The 15513-nt window shown below is 33.1% G+C and overlaps 1 protein-coding gene across 2 annotated transcripts in view; it reads left to right on the top strand.

Annotated features, from left to right (window-relative positions):
• Stag2 (STAG2 cohesin complex component) overlaps positions 1-15513 on the top strand; it is a 126786-nt gene that overhangs the window by 101066 nt on the left and 10207 nt on the right. Inside the window, exons 24-31 of one of the 2 annotated variants that reach the window (XM_077793568.1) lie at positions 157-331; positions 3143-3282; positions 3484-3585; positions 6479-6627; positions 8082-8210; positions 10966-11189; positions 13996-14185; positions 14276-14386. In XM_077793568.1, coding sequence (XP_077649694.1) covers positions 157-331; positions 3143-3282; positions 3484-3585; positions 6479-6627; positions 8082-8210; positions 10966-11189; positions 13996-14185; positions 14276-14386 — 1220 coding nt within the window. The remainder of the gene's footprint in view (positions 1-156; positions 332-3142; positions 3283-3483; positions 3586-6478; positions 6628-8081; positions 8211-10965; positions 11190-13995; positions 14186-14275; positions 14387-15513) is intronic. The other variant, XM_077793569.1, reaches the window with a different exon arrangement.

Raw genomic sequence — 15513 nt, 5'->3', positions numbered from 1 at the left:
CTTCACAATTTCAATATCTTAGGAAAATACTAAACAATGCTTTTCTTTAAGAGTTTCAAATAAAGTTAAATTTTATTTTGGCTTAAATATATAAGATATTTGTGACTACTGATTAAAAAACCTTAAATTATAACATGATTTCCTTTCTTTTAATAGGCCTTCACTATTCTGTGTGATATTTTGATGATCTTCAGCCATCAGATTATGTCAGGAGGGCGTGATATGTTAGAGCCATTAGTTTACACCCCTGATTCTTCATTGCAATCTGAGTTGCTGAGCTTTATTTTGGATCATGTCTTCATTGAACAGGATGATGATAATAATAGTGCAGGTAATTTTATTGCCATCTTTTTGTTAAGTCTGTTTTCTACTATATATCAAATTTAAGTAGGAATATTGTGCTGTCTTGCACTATGATACATTTTATCCTCAACTCATTACATCAAGTTTTCAATTTTGCAAATACAATGATTATTTCAAAGTTACCATAAGTAGTACATTCCTGTAATCCCGGTGACTTTGGAGACTGAGGCAGGAGCATCACAAAGTTTGAGGCCAGCCTTTACAATTGAGTAAGACCCTGTCTCAAAATATTAAAAAGGCTGGGGATGGGGCTCAGTGGTAGAGAGCCCCTGGGTTCAATACCCAGTACCAAAAAAAATGGTATATTTGTTGCTCTATTTATGTTTTCATAGGTGTTATACATATGGGAGAATGGGACAAAATAGGTAAAGTATGAAACATGGGTATATGATCTAGCACATTATTGTTCTTGCGATATTATAGACAGTGTTGCAGAGTACAGGCTTTCAAATTAGATCTCTGCTTTTCCCTAGCCCTGTTTCTAATCTGTTTCTAATTTGTAGCCACCTCATGGAAATAGGAGGGTTAATTAAAATTGAGCAAAGGTACTAGTATAGTATCTGAGCATATCATAGATGCAGTAATATTTATTCCCTTCCCTCATTCATTGTTAAGCTCAGCGTTCATATAATGTGAGGAGAAACAAATATTTAAGTGACTTTTTATTATGTACTTGTATAACACAGGTTTTTGTTATTTGAGAGTGTTATGTGACATCTAGTTGCTTGAAAAAATGTTAGAAACTGTTTTATAGAAGTCTGGGGCAGTACAGAATTTTCACAGGACAATAATCAAATCAAATTTGCTTAGTGTTAAGTTATTCTTCACACCCTAATTGCATACCAGATGCCTTTCTTGAATGTGAGGTCGTAGAAAAGCAAGTATTTGGTAGATTCTTTCTGGGTTTGTTTTAATTTGAAGTTTCACTTGAAGGAAAATAAAACATCAACACATTGCTCTCCATACATAAACTGACACATCACTGTATGTCACAGTCTAAATAAACATATAATTCTAGACATGGCTTATAGCCTATTTTTTGGCAATGCTGAGCTTTGTACTCACATAGTAAAAACTTAAAACACAATTGAGAAGGCCAGAGTAGTCAAATATTTGTCAAAATCTGTGTTGTAAAGGTCATATGCTTTCAGTTTTTCTCCTTTCACACTCAGCCATTGGTTCAGTTAAACTTCAGTTCTTAGTATTTATTTGACAGAGACATTTATTTGTTAGTAGGCAGTATACTATTTGGCATGGATATTAAAGAAATTTAAAAGTGTTTTCCTCCAAAAATTAAATTCAAATGGAAAAGAAATTTAAAAACAAGTAGAAATATTATAATTTGATAAGTAATAAAGGCATGAACAAATTATGGTTCATATAAATGAAGTTTCTGACTGGTCTTCATCTTTGAGAGAACCTAACATCTGAAACCAATCTGAAAAGATAAGTAGGGCTTGTTAATTTGTATGGGAAAACAAGCGTTGCATTATAAAATCTGATGCAAAATAAGTTTTGATATATAGCCCTTTAGTTAATTAGGGACTACCTTGGCTTTATTTAAACCATTATAAATTGAGTAAAAAAGAATAAGCTTGCCAGTTTTCCTAAATTTTCTACGAGTTTCCTAGAATTGATGCCCCTTTGAGTCTTAACTCCTTGGACTTGTTTTTTGTCTGTTTACACTTTTTAAATGAAATGTTTCCAGTCCTTTGGAAAATTATAAAATATTAACAGATTTGTACACATTCATTCATCAGTCTTTGGTTTGAGATTTTTAAAAAAATACAACTTCAAAGTCACTCTCATTCCTCTCTTTCCCAATTGCATTACTCGGCTCTTTTCCTAGAGATAATTACTATCCTAAATTTGGTGCTTATCACACCTGTACTTTTTTTGTGTGTGTGGTTCTGGGGGTTGAACCCAAGGCTCTTGTACATGTGAGGCAAGCACTCTACCAACTGAGCTGTATCCCCAACCCAACACCTATACATTGTAATTTAATTTACTTATTTTTTGAGCAGGAAAGAATAGGATTGACTCCTACAGGGTGAGAGGGGACATACTTGATAAGGCTTGCCCCATTATAATTTTATTTTACTATGTATATAAAAAATGTAAATAAGTTAGTGTTTTTTTTTTTCCTTTTTACCTTATAAGTAATTAAAATCTATTCTTAGTGCTAAGAGACTGCAGTGAGTATCACTCAACTGTGGATTTGGAAATGATTCTGTCATTTTGAAAATTAAATGTCAAGTACTTACGTAAGGAACCAGATCAGAAATATGTGAAAGTGTCTTAAAAAGACAGAATACTCCTAGGCTAATCTAACTGAATATATTTAATACATATAAAGGAAGACTTTAAGTAAGATTTGGAGGTGAGGTGGGATGGGATGCTTTTGGAAGTATAAAGAGAATTCTGAGATTGGCTGCCTTCAGGGAAAGAAGGATCTTTAACCAACAGATGTTGAATATGCAGATATCATTGACAAAACATTCTGTTAGGGAAGTATGTGTTAGGCAAGCGTAGTCTGACTTCACTTCTGACTCATTCCATTTGTTCTTATTCCATGTTTACAACCTCCTGATTATTATTTGATCTCACAACAAAGTACTCTACTGGAATAAATTGAGTGGCTATAATTCTTTATTTTAATTTCAATGTATTTTCCTTTTTCAAACTCTCCAATAGAAGAATGAAGATACAGTGTGAGTTAAAAAATATGTGCTTGCAGTAAAATAAAAGGTGGCATAATATTTGGAACTTTTCCCCCCAGATGGTCAGCAGGAGGATGAAGCCAGTAAAATTGAAGCTTTGCACAAGAGAAGAAATTTACTTGCAGCATTTTGTAAGCTAATTGTATATACTGTGGTGGAGATGAATACAGCTGCAGATATCTTCAAACAGTATATGAAGGTAAAGTTGAAAAATGGATGGAAGATAGTTTTTGAATACTTAAAAAGAAATATGACAACACTGGCTTTTATGCTTGAATTGAATTTTTATGCTTGCATTGAATTGTTAAAATTTTCTAGTGTAAAAGAAGTTTATTAAAGAATACTTAACATTATGAAGTTTAAGAGATAAAGCTCTAATTTGTACAAATTTCTTTTCTAGTATTATAATGATTATGGAGATATCATCAAAGAAACAATGAGTAAAACAAGGCAAATAGACAAAATTCAGTGTGCTAAGACTCTTATTCTCAGTTTGCAGCAGGTAAGACATCAAGTGTATCAGCTTTACCTAACATAATTTACCTTACAAAAGTTATACTCTAAACTGGGCAAAGGATGCATTTAGACAGATCTTTGTAGAAATATAAAATTTTATATTCAACCTCACTTGTAGAGAAGAATTGAGAGATCATTTTTTTTTTGCTTTCCAATTGTGGCATAATTGGCAAAACCCAAAGCTGTCTAAGTTATGGAAGAAATGGGTATGGAAAGCAGTTTATCAGTAAATGTGTATTATATTTCTGCAGTGGCTACTATGTAGCACTTAGAATTAATGTAAATATATTTCTATTAATTTATAAAAATCTTTATAATATGTAGTTCAAGAATAAAACAAAAGATTTAGAAGGGCAGCATCCTTATTAAATGATACATATCTCTTATCTGGAAAAATGATTGCCAAAAATATATTGTAGTTGTCAACTTGCTTGGTAGATTTTGAGTGAATTTTACTTTGTCTTCATGTATTTTCCAACTTATTTTAGTGAGCATATATGAACTATATAACCAAAACAAAAATCGTTTTCGTTTTGACACTGGCAAGGGTAGGCTTCATTAGGCAAAGTTATTTCCTTAGTATACATATGTCTTTAGAGATAAAGTTTGCATGTAAAACATACCCCAATTCAATTTGATACATTTTTTCCTTAGAAATATAGCCATTTTTAAATACAAATATTCTTTGTGAAAATTAATAAAACATACAAGACTTTAAAGATTGCCTTTAAATAACATTTTTATACAAAGTTATCATATGTCCATGTGAGAATATATCACATCGAGTCTCACATTATTTTATTTGTGTGTATATGCATGTTTAAATAAATAATGTAAGGGAGATCAGTAGAGTAGTCAAGCAGATCAGAGGCAAGGAGGGGAAGGGAAGGTACTAGAGAATGAGACTGATCAAATTCTGTTCATGTGCATGTACAAATAAGGAATAATGAGTCACAATGTTATGCATAAATATAATGTACTGATAAAAAATAAGCAATAGTTTTTCCTAAAAAAATAATAGCTGCTTCCTGTAGAAAGTTTAGAAAATATTTTGGTGGGGGCAGGAAGGACTTAACCCCCACTGCCAACTTTATTAATGTATAATTGACAAAAAGTTGTGTATACTTATGACCCACTATGGGAGGTTTTGGTACACAATCAGTGAAGTGATTAAATCTAACTAGTTAATGTATGCATTACCTTGCATACTTTTTTATATTAAGAACATTTAATAGGAGGTGGGTGTGGGGATACATGCCTATAATCCCAGTGGCTCTGGGGGCTAAGGCAGGAAGATTGAAAGTTCAGAACCAGCCTCGAGAACTTAGTGAGGCCCTAAACAACTCCCAAGACCTTGCCTCACAATAAAAAAAGGGCCAGGAACATGGCTCAGTGGTAAAGCACCCCTGGTTTCAGTCCTTGGTGGGGGAAAAAAAAAAGATCCACTGTTAGCAGTTTTCAAGTGTACAAGACTTCTTTGTTTTGGTATTGACAATTAAAACAAAGACCTTGCATGTGCTGGGGAAATGCTCTACCACTGAGCTGCATTCCCAGATAATGACTTATTCTTGACTATACTCACTATGCAGTAGAGTTGACTTCCAAAGTGTACTCATCCTAATTGAAACTTTGTATGCTTTGAGCAACATCTGTGTATTCTTTCTGCTCCCTAGCTCCTGGCAACCATCATTCTACTGTTTGTATGAATTCATCTTGTTTAGGTTCTATGTTTAAGTGAAATCATATGGTATTTGTCTTTCTGTTCCTGGCTTATTTCCCTTAATGTAATGTCCTTCAGATTTACCCATGCTTTTGCAAAGACATAATTTTCTTCTTTTTTGTGGCTCAGTAATATTCTATTGCATGTGTATACATGGCACCATATTTTCTTTATTCATGCACGTATCAGTCGACATTTAGGTTGATTCTGTATCTTGGCTATCATCAATGATGTTTCAGTGAACACAGTTCACATTTCTCTTTGACATACTGATATCATTTTCTTTGCACATATACCTAGAAGTCTTGATTTTTAATAACTGTATAATATTTCATTTTATAGGTGGACAATAATGTAACCAAAAATTTTTTTGTTTGATGTTGAGGTCTTTTACAATTTATGCCACTTATAAATAGCACTAAAACAAACTTTTTTTCTTGGTTCTGGGAGCCTTTTGTTTTGTTTTTTTTAGCCACTGATCCTACATCCCCAGTCCTTTTTATTTTTTTACTGAAACATGGTCTTGCCAAGTTGCTGAAGGTGTCACTAAGGCCAAGTCTGGCCTTGAACTTGGATCTTCCTGTGCCATCCTAATATAATAATACTTTAATAACAGTGTAGCATTTATGAGTCTCTGGGTTTAATCTACAGCACTTGGGGGAAAGAAAAAGTAATAAAAGAGGAAAATTGCCTAATAATTTAGTGTGTTATATTTTTCTTTATATTTTCCCAATTAATACCAGCAGAATAGCATTCTGACAAAACTAAAGTTTCTGACATCAATGTTTACCTCTAGTTTAGATAGATGAGGTGCTACAATTTTGGTCAGCTGTTTCATGTTGTTTGATTAGGGATTTAACCCAGGGGTGCTTTATCACTGAGCTATATCCCCAGACCTTTTATTTTTTAGTTTGAGACAGGGTTTTGCTAAATTGCTGAGGCAAACTTTTAATACTCCTGTCACAGCCTGCCAAGTCACTGGGATTATAGTCATGTACCATCCGTGCCCGCCTAATTGTTACATGTTTTTGAAAATTTGTTTTAGAATTAAATGTTGTACCTCATTTATAGAATACCTATATTGTTTAAATAAAAATATTTCATTTTAAAAATATGTTAATACACAAAAAACTTTAACATACTTTTTTTTCCTTTTCAGCTTTTTAATGAAATGATACAGGAAAATGGCTATAATTTTGATAGATCATCTTCAACATTTAGTGGTATAAAAGAACTTGCTCGGCGTTTTGCTTTAACTTTTGGACTCGATCAGTTGAAAACAAGAGAAGCCATTGCCATGTTACACAAGTAATCTTCCAATATTTTATTCAGTGCTCTTATATTTTTAATTATAAAACTTTTTTTAAATATAGGCCTTTCATTTGGAATAGCTAATGTTAAATGTTTTATTATTAGTTTATAAATCCATATTGTATTAGTATAGATTATTAATATAATTAATTATCTCAATAAATTAGTAGGGACTAAGATTCCCTTTATAAGAAAGTCAGTTTCAGGTAAGACAACAGCTTTATAAATTATGAGAAGCAAATAAGCATATATTTATCAGATATTATCTCTTTTGTCACAATCTCTTTGCCAGATAATTTTTTGAGGTTTAATTCCTCTGTTTCCAATTTTCTCTTTCTAGTTCTGTTTTTTATTTTGTAATGACCTTTTCCTTTATTTTGAGTCATAATCTTCTTTTACCTCCATGTTTTCTTACCATTGTAAAAATCATAAATCATCTGATTTTATATTTGGCATGTAATTTAGTGATCAGTGAAACATTTTAAAGTATGGGTATATTTTAAAGCTTTAACAATTGACATTGATATGTTAAATTCCTTTATCCCTTAACTGTGGCTTAAATAATGTTGTCTTTGGGAAAGAAGTTTTGTCAGTTTCATTGAATATTACATTTTGTAATGTCTGTCTCTTACTTAACTCCTCTTGCCTACTTAGTTTTAAAAGTCTTAAATATTTTCCTGTAACAAATTCCTTGTTCGTTTTTTTTTTTTTTACCCATACCTTGCCTGACTTTAATTTCCTCTCTTTTTACCTTGTTCTAAAACTCTTCAGATTTATTTTTAATGCCTTTTAATACATTGGTGGTAATTTTTATGTAATTACTACACATGTAGTAATTGAAAAGCAATACATGATTTTGTTCTGTAATAACTTTCCTTCTTTCTTCCTCAGTGCTATCTGAGTTGTTTTTTACCCTCTATATTTTTCATAAGAGTATAATGATGGGTTTTTTAATCTTGATTAATAGGTATTTGTTACCACATGAATGTAGTTAAAATGGGCCCTGATTAGAGTGAATTTTAACACATTACTTTTAAGTGAACCATTACAAATTGTCATTAATCATATTTTTGTTAGTTCTCTGTGTTAGAGTAGGCCTGCTTTAGATCTCAAAAAACGAAGATAATGTTTTGATCATTATGTGATGGAATTTGGGTTGTTTTCTGTGGGAAAGAAATCCTTAGTGAAGAATGTCAGTGTACCAAGCCATGGGCATTTAACTTAAGGTTAACTGGTGTGTGAGTGTGTAGTTTTAAAGAAAGTGAAGAGTGACTTAAAATGTAAATATATTTTCTCATTCTCACACTTCAGCCTCCATATTCTCTATACCTCAAATAAAATCATAACAAAAGAAATATTTTAGTAGAAAGTATAAAGTGAAATTTCCTAAGTTCACTTAATTTTTGTATTATGGTTTCTTAAATATTTATTTCAATTATTTTCATTTGCAGAGATGGCATAGAATTTGCTTTTAAAGAGCCTAATCCACAAGGGGAGAGCCATCCACCTTTAAATTTGGCATTTCTTGATATTTTGAGTGAATTTTCTTCTAAACTACTTCGACAAGACAAAAGAACAGTGTATGTATTTGCTAGAAATGTCCCTTTTGATTTCATTTTGGAATTCCTAAGAGTAATTATTACACATGATTTCTCTGCTTTCTATACACATATTTATAGGATTATATTGATGTACAAAAATCTTTGTATTTGAACAGTTTTATAATTTAGAGATTATAACTATATTCTATACATAATTCTCCATTTTAACTTTTTGAGTTCCTAACCCACTGTAATTGTGTCTTTTGAGGTATAACTAATGTTTTATGTATTCTTATTTCCATCCTTGCTATAGCCCAACTAAGGAAGGACCATTTAAAAAAAACCATAATATTGAGAATCCATCAGGAACATCCTAGTCAGTATGTATCTTGATCTGTGACTACACTGCAAAGTAGTCTCCTAAAAGGGTGACATATAAAAGAGACCAGAAAATGAATTTAAATTCTCAAAATCTAACGTCTCTTCCCTTAGCTTTGATGTTTAAAGTGGCAGACGAATATAAACACCCTGTAGTGTAATATCTTCTGAAAACCCACTAGTGTTTTACATTTAAAACCTGTAAATTCCCTACAAATTTTAAAGTAGCCAGAACTTATCTTTATTATGATATCATAATAGAAGTTACTTGTAGGATTCGATTTATTGAAGGGGAAGAGACACCAAAGTACTTTCTGAGAATGTTCTGTATCTTAGATGGATACATTCATATATAAATAGATCCAACTGTACTCTTTAATTTCTGTGCATTTTATTATATGTAAATATATCCATAGTAAAAATTACATAGGAGATGGGGTTATAGTTCAGTGGAGGAGCACTTGCAAACCTGTGAGGCACTGGGTTTGATCTTCAGCACCACATTAAAAAATAATAATAATAAAGGTATTGTGTCTATCTACATCCCAAACAAAACTACATGTGTTAACCTTTTTAAAAAACTTGTATAGGCTAGTTGTGAGTGTATGTACCTGTTGTCCCACCTACTTGTGAGGCCTAGGCAGAAGGATTGCTTGAATCCTGCAGTTCAGGGACATCCTTTAATCCTAGCAAGATTCTGTCCATTTAAAAAAGAATTGCTTAGACACTCTTAGAGAAATATAAATTAAACAATGAAATATTTCTTATGTAGCAGATTAACAAAAATTAAGAAGTTTGGTAGTGTTAAAATATTACCAAGGATGTGGAGCAATAGAACCTTTTTATATATTGTTGGTGACAGTATATATTGACCAAAAAACACTTTGTGGAGCTCTTTGGCAATGGTTAGTAAAGTTTGGGATTTTCACTACCTTGCAAGCAAGCATTATCCATTGATTTCATTCATAGGGAGATACCCTATAAAAACTTATAACATATGCAAAGGAAATCTGTGAAACTATGTCGACTTCTGGATTGTTTGAATAGGGGAAAAACTCGAAACCTAAAAACTCCTCAAGTACAAGATAGATCAATTGACAGATTGTGCAATACCATAGAGTGTTTTAAATGGATATATTTTGAAGAACATGTTGAGCACAAATAGAAAACTACAAAATTGCTATGCTGTGACAGTCAACCACATATCACAAATACAAAATGTATGCATGGAGATGATAAATAGCAAATTTCAGGTTAGTAGAAACTCTGAGGCTAAGAGGAAGGGAAATGGAAATAGCTTCAGTATGGACTAATCTTTAATGTTCTCTTAAGGTATGTGTTGTTTACAGAGCTGTAAATCTGTTGAGTATATTTTGGCTCTAACTTAGTGTTGTTATAGACTGGTAATAGTTCCCAGAATAGTAGCCAGTTCACAGACTACATTAAGGAGTACTGTACTACTCTGCCTGACTGAAGTGTATTGTAACAAAAATGACATATTGAGTAGTTATCGCAAAGCAGTATTTTGTAATTCATGTCTTCTGTGCTGATAAGTCTGAATTGATAGAAATTGGTCATTGTAATAACATGTTGGAGTTGCACCTTACAATTAGTTGATAAATAACTGTCTTCTTTTATTCTGAGTAGACACTAGCCTTACTGAACCTGTGTCCTGAACAGATACCAGGGATTGAACCCAGGAGCACTTAACCACTGAGTCACATCCCTAGCCCTTTTTTATTTTGAGACAGGGTATTGCTAAGTTGCTTATGGCCTCTCAAAGTGCTGAGGCTGGCTTTGAACTTGCAGTTATCCTTGGGATTACAGGTGTGTACCACCATGTCTGGTTGCTCACTAATTTTTATGACTATGGGTACATAATTCTTACTTTTTAAAAAAACATATTTTTTAGTTGTTGATAGATCTTTATTTTATTCATTTATTTATATGCGGTGCTGAGAATTGAACACAGTGCCTCACACATGCTAGGCAAGTGCTCTATCACTGAGCCATGACCCCAGCCCCTACTTCTCACTTTTTTCTTTTTTTTTTCTTCATGTGTTAAATGAAGAGAATGTTTCCTTCACAAAATTAAAGGATAGTTAAGGAACCTGAGAGAAACATGCCTAGCACATAGTAGTCACATGAATATTGGTTGAATTTTAATTGCAAAATCATAAAAAAAGCCTTATGATACTTGTTTCCCAGGGAAGATTTATGATTTCTATCAGTCTGAAGCTTTTTTATCACCTATGCATGGGACATACCCAACAAATGTAGAGCTGAAATGCTCTATTTCATTCAGTGTGATAGTCTTGAGGCTGAGATTAAGTATTGTGCAATGCTCACTACAACCAAGGATTGGTAGAACTAACAGTTTTATTATCAAAGTTAATAGTTTCTACTTCTTTTTAAGGTATGTTTACTTGGAAAAGTTCATGACATTTCAGATGTCACTCCGAAGAGAAGATGTGTGGCTTCCACTGATGTCTTACCGAAATTCTTTGCTAGCTGGTGGTGATGATGACACCATGTCCGTCATTAGTGGAATCAGCAGTCGGGGGTCAACTGTGCGGAGTAAAAAATCAAAACCATCTACAGGAAAACGGAAAGTGGTTGAGGGCATGCAACTTTCACTCAGTAAGGATATAGTTTATTCTTTTTGTATTTTCTCCTAATATTCACCAACTGAATTGTTATTAATCTTTACCTTATTTTTCATTTGATATGTTATTCAACAATAGCTTGCACAATGTATCAGTTACATATGAATATGTTAAAGTATTTTATATATATGAACTCAGTTCTGACAGTTTTTCAGGTATATCCTCATTTTTAAAATGAAAAAACTAACAGATTGAGTAACCTTCCCAATGTCACACAGATAGGTTGTAATAGTCAAAGACACTTTGATTCCTGAGTGCCTGCTTTTCAATCACTGTGCTGTATTTTATGTATAGGGAAATAGACTCAGTATTATAGTGTTATTACTAAGCAAAGAGATCAGATCATGTAATTTTAAGTGGAATGACATTGAAAGAAGTAACAACCTCTGCATTTCCTTAAGATGTCATTAATTTTGAAGAACTTGATGGAAATTTAAAGTACAGCCTGTCGTTAGAGATAGGAATGCATTATGATGTTAGATGATCTTGTGTTCCTAGCATTCCAGGGTTGGTTTGATATGGGCCTTGGGAATATTTTTCTTTTCACTGGAAGCTTTAAACAAATTAGCAAAGATGTCAGAATTTGTGGCAGTTATATACCTCAGTTATACCTCAGACTTAAGATATAGCAAGCATTTGTAATGTTTGGTGCCTCAGCTTGGAAGACTGAAAGGTTGGAGGCTAGAATCATATGAATTCATCTTTGCCTACATATCTAACCTCAGCTGGACTGTCTGCCAGAGTATGTGTAAAGACTTCTCCGTGTTAGCATGTCACTCGCTTCTAAGAGCTTAAGTAGTATCCTAAGAGAGAGGAAATGAGAGCTTCTAGTTTTAAAGTCCAAGGCTCAGAAACTGGCATAATATGACTTATGCTATATTCTCTTGGCCAAACAATCACGGAGATTATAGGGAAAGGGGCATAATACTCTTTGTGCAAAGAGTGTAAAAGAGTTTGGGAACCATATTTTTTTAAAATTGCCACACAATGTATCGGCCACCATTTTTCATCGGGCGTATAGTATAAAAAACTTGGTTGTCTTATGGTTAGTTTTAGTATCATTTGTCCAGTCATAACCTTACAACTTGTATAGTTTCAGACTTGGTTATATAGTCCCAATATCACAGTGGATCTTTCCTATCAACTAAACAGGAATGATCATTTATAAAAAGTTTTTTTTTAATAGAAAAGTTATCCAAGTAAAAGGTGTTTTCTGCATATCATTGTAAATCTTATTGAAAAGCTTTTCTCATCTGAATCAATAATTAATAGTTACAGATTTGTGCTGTAGTATCAAATCTCTCCTTTCCCTTAGACTTCATGAAGCACTTTTGCATTTGTATTTTTATAACATCTTAGAAATGAATTGCCGAACCAGATACAAGTTTTGGTCAATGCTCTTTTCAGGTGTTTCAAGAGAGCCATAGAAATTAAGGCACTAATAAGTTAGAAGAATACTGATAGGTTAGCCAGATCAATGCCATATTAGACTCTGAACATAGAAGAATATGATATAATTATATTGTGAAAAATGAAATTTATGTCTAAACCATCAGTTACGAGTGTTGGTACATTTTCTGTAGGTTTTTCCTTTAAAACTTAGATATATGCTTACATTTATAATCCACTAATAAAATAGTTCTTATCTTAGCTCAGTCACCAAATGCCCTCAATTTTACCTCTCGAGTCAGTGGTTTAAAAACTTAACTCAGTAATGGCTTATATGTGAATTAGTATAAAAGAAGCTTTTGCAGGTGTGAAATCTACTTTTTCTTAAGTCCAGTACTTAATGCACATACGGATTTGTGGTCCTTTTGCACTTAAGAGAAGTTTAAAACCTGCTCAGCAGTCTGCATCCCATAGTTTAGGAACCACTTTCCTGTTGTATCCATCTCTAGTATATCTTGTTTCAATCACCTAGGGCATAAAATTAGTCTGCTAACTGGCCTGTTTGCTTTTAAGTCTTCCTCTTCTTAAGTCCACTATCCATAGTGCTACCACATTGACTAAAACATGTTACTCACCAAAATGCTTCCATTTCTTAAAGCATTCAGCAGTGATTTCCTGGCACCTTCTCACAGATCACAAGGCTTTCTACAAATTGATTCCTACTTTTTATACTTAATCCCCCCTTGTACTGGTACTTAAATCCAGGGGTACTTTACACTGGGCTAGATCCCTAGCCCTTTTTAATTTTTTTATTTTGAGATAGGGTAAGTTGCCCAGGCTGGCCTTGAACTTAAAATCCTCCTGCCTCAGCCTTCTGAGTCACTGGGATTAAGATATGCACCACCATGTCTGGCTTATTCCTGCTTCTTTATCCAGTTTTACTTATCTTTTCCCATTCTTTTCATCTTTATACTCCCAGTAACATTAAAGTATTAGTTTCAACCGTATGAAGTTGCCATTTTTTATAGGTCAGATATCATCAGATTAATAGGATTCAGTTACTGATCTTTCATGCCTCAGTGCTTTTGCTTGTGTTCTTACCCCTGCTTGGAAAAACTTTTGTAGCCCACTCAACACTCACTGTAGTTAAAGTCACTTCTGGGTAGCTATCTGATTTCTTGCCACACTGTATTTTAACTGTATGTTTGTTATTTTTTACAATTAGATTATAAGGGCAGGGTGGAAACTGCCTTTCATATCTTTGAGTCTTCCAGTTCCTAGCACTAGCATGTGAAGAGTAGCCAAAAGTTTGTTTACCTGAATGGGTAGTTTTAGATATCTGACTGTTCAAAATTAGTGACTGAACTTCATTGATGTAAATTTTCTTTCAGCTGAAGAAAGCAGTAGTAGTGACAGTATGTGGTTAAGCAGAGAACAAACACTGCACACCCCTGTTATGATGCAGACACCCCAGCTCACGTCCACTATTATGAGAGAACCCAAAAGATTACGGCCTGAGGATAGCTTCATGAGTGTCTATCCAATGCAGACTGAGCATCATCAAACTCCTCTTGATTATAAGTAAGTACATTTGATTGTTTTCTGTACTAGAACTTTATTAATTACATAGAAAAAAGTTAAGTTAAAAGAAGAATAAAATTCTCCTTGAAGCACGCAGGTAACATGGATGTTAGCTCAAAGACAACAAGAGGAAGCAAGGCAACAGCAGGAGAGAGCAGCAATGAGCTATGTTAAACTGCGAACTAATCTTCAGCATGCCATGTAAGTGAGAGTGCCTTATTGTCTGAGTCTAGGAAGTTCACTAATTCATTTTAACATATTTTAATGTGTGCCTTATATAAAATTTCAGCAAACTCTCTAGAGTAACTGAGCTGAAATAATCAAGGAACTAAAATTGGTCTTTCCAACAGAAAAAATAAGTTTTAATTTAAATATTAACTAGATAGCTAAAGGACCAATCTTAGGTTGATCTGTTGGAAAAGTTTAAATACGAATCCTTGTTTATTTTGGTACACAGAATTAAAAAATACATTTCTGTTACATCCTAGTGATTTTCCCACCTTAGTTCAGGCCCTCATCTCTAACTGTTTTTTTTCCCCTCAAACTCCCCATTTATCCTCTCACCAAACCCTTCCCTTCACACCCCCCACCACTCCATCATTCACACTGCCATCAAAAATTACTATTCTAGAATAAAAATCTTACCATGTAACCTCTTACTTAAAATCTTTCCATGGCTCCCCATTGCCTGCTGGTAAAGTTCAAACTCCTTAGCTCATGGCATGCAAGATCTTTCAAAATATGGCCCCTGCTGTGTTTTAGTCTATCTCATTCCCTGAAAACTGGTAAAATCATCGTGAAAGAACAAGCTCAGGTGTCACCTTAAGTGAAGCTTCGGTCATCTATGCTCCTATGGCACTATGTATATTCATATTTCTTTACTTAACATATTGTATGAAAACTATTTGTTTATGAGTTTGTCCCTTTCTTTAGACTGTGAGCTCCTTAAGGGCAGGGACCCCATTCATTGCCTGTTAACATTTGGCACATAAAAGTTGCCAAATAAATGTTGATTGAATGAGTAATTGTTCAGTGCTTTAAAAACTATAGTTTATCTTTTGAATACTTTGTTTTTACTGGATTTTGTATGAAAACTTTGTATCTTTCTGAAATTTTTATTTGTTTTGGGTCTAAACAAGCAATGTTTAGATGTTTTATATGTCTTGATTGGTATGCAGGGAAAGTATGATGATTCTAATGAAGTTTTTCAGTTTGCAAGCATTATAATAAATGTGGTATTTGCTTTAATACTAGGAGGTAGTAATTGTTACCTTTTTATTTTTTAATTTTATATTTTGTTTGTTTTTCAATCAGAATTTTACTTGGTT

Source organism: Urocitellus parryii, chromosome X (assembly GCF_045843805.1).
Source record: "Urocitellus parryii isolate mUroPar1 chromosome X, mUroPar1.hap1, whole genome shotgun sequence".
Taxonomy (NCBI): domain Eukaryota; kingdom Metazoa; phylum Chordata; class Mammalia; order Rodentia; family Sciuridae; genus Urocitellus; species Urocitellus parryii.
The sequence above is the reverse complement of the archived record's forward strand: the minus strand, read 5'-3'. Positions and strand labels throughout refer to the sequence as shown.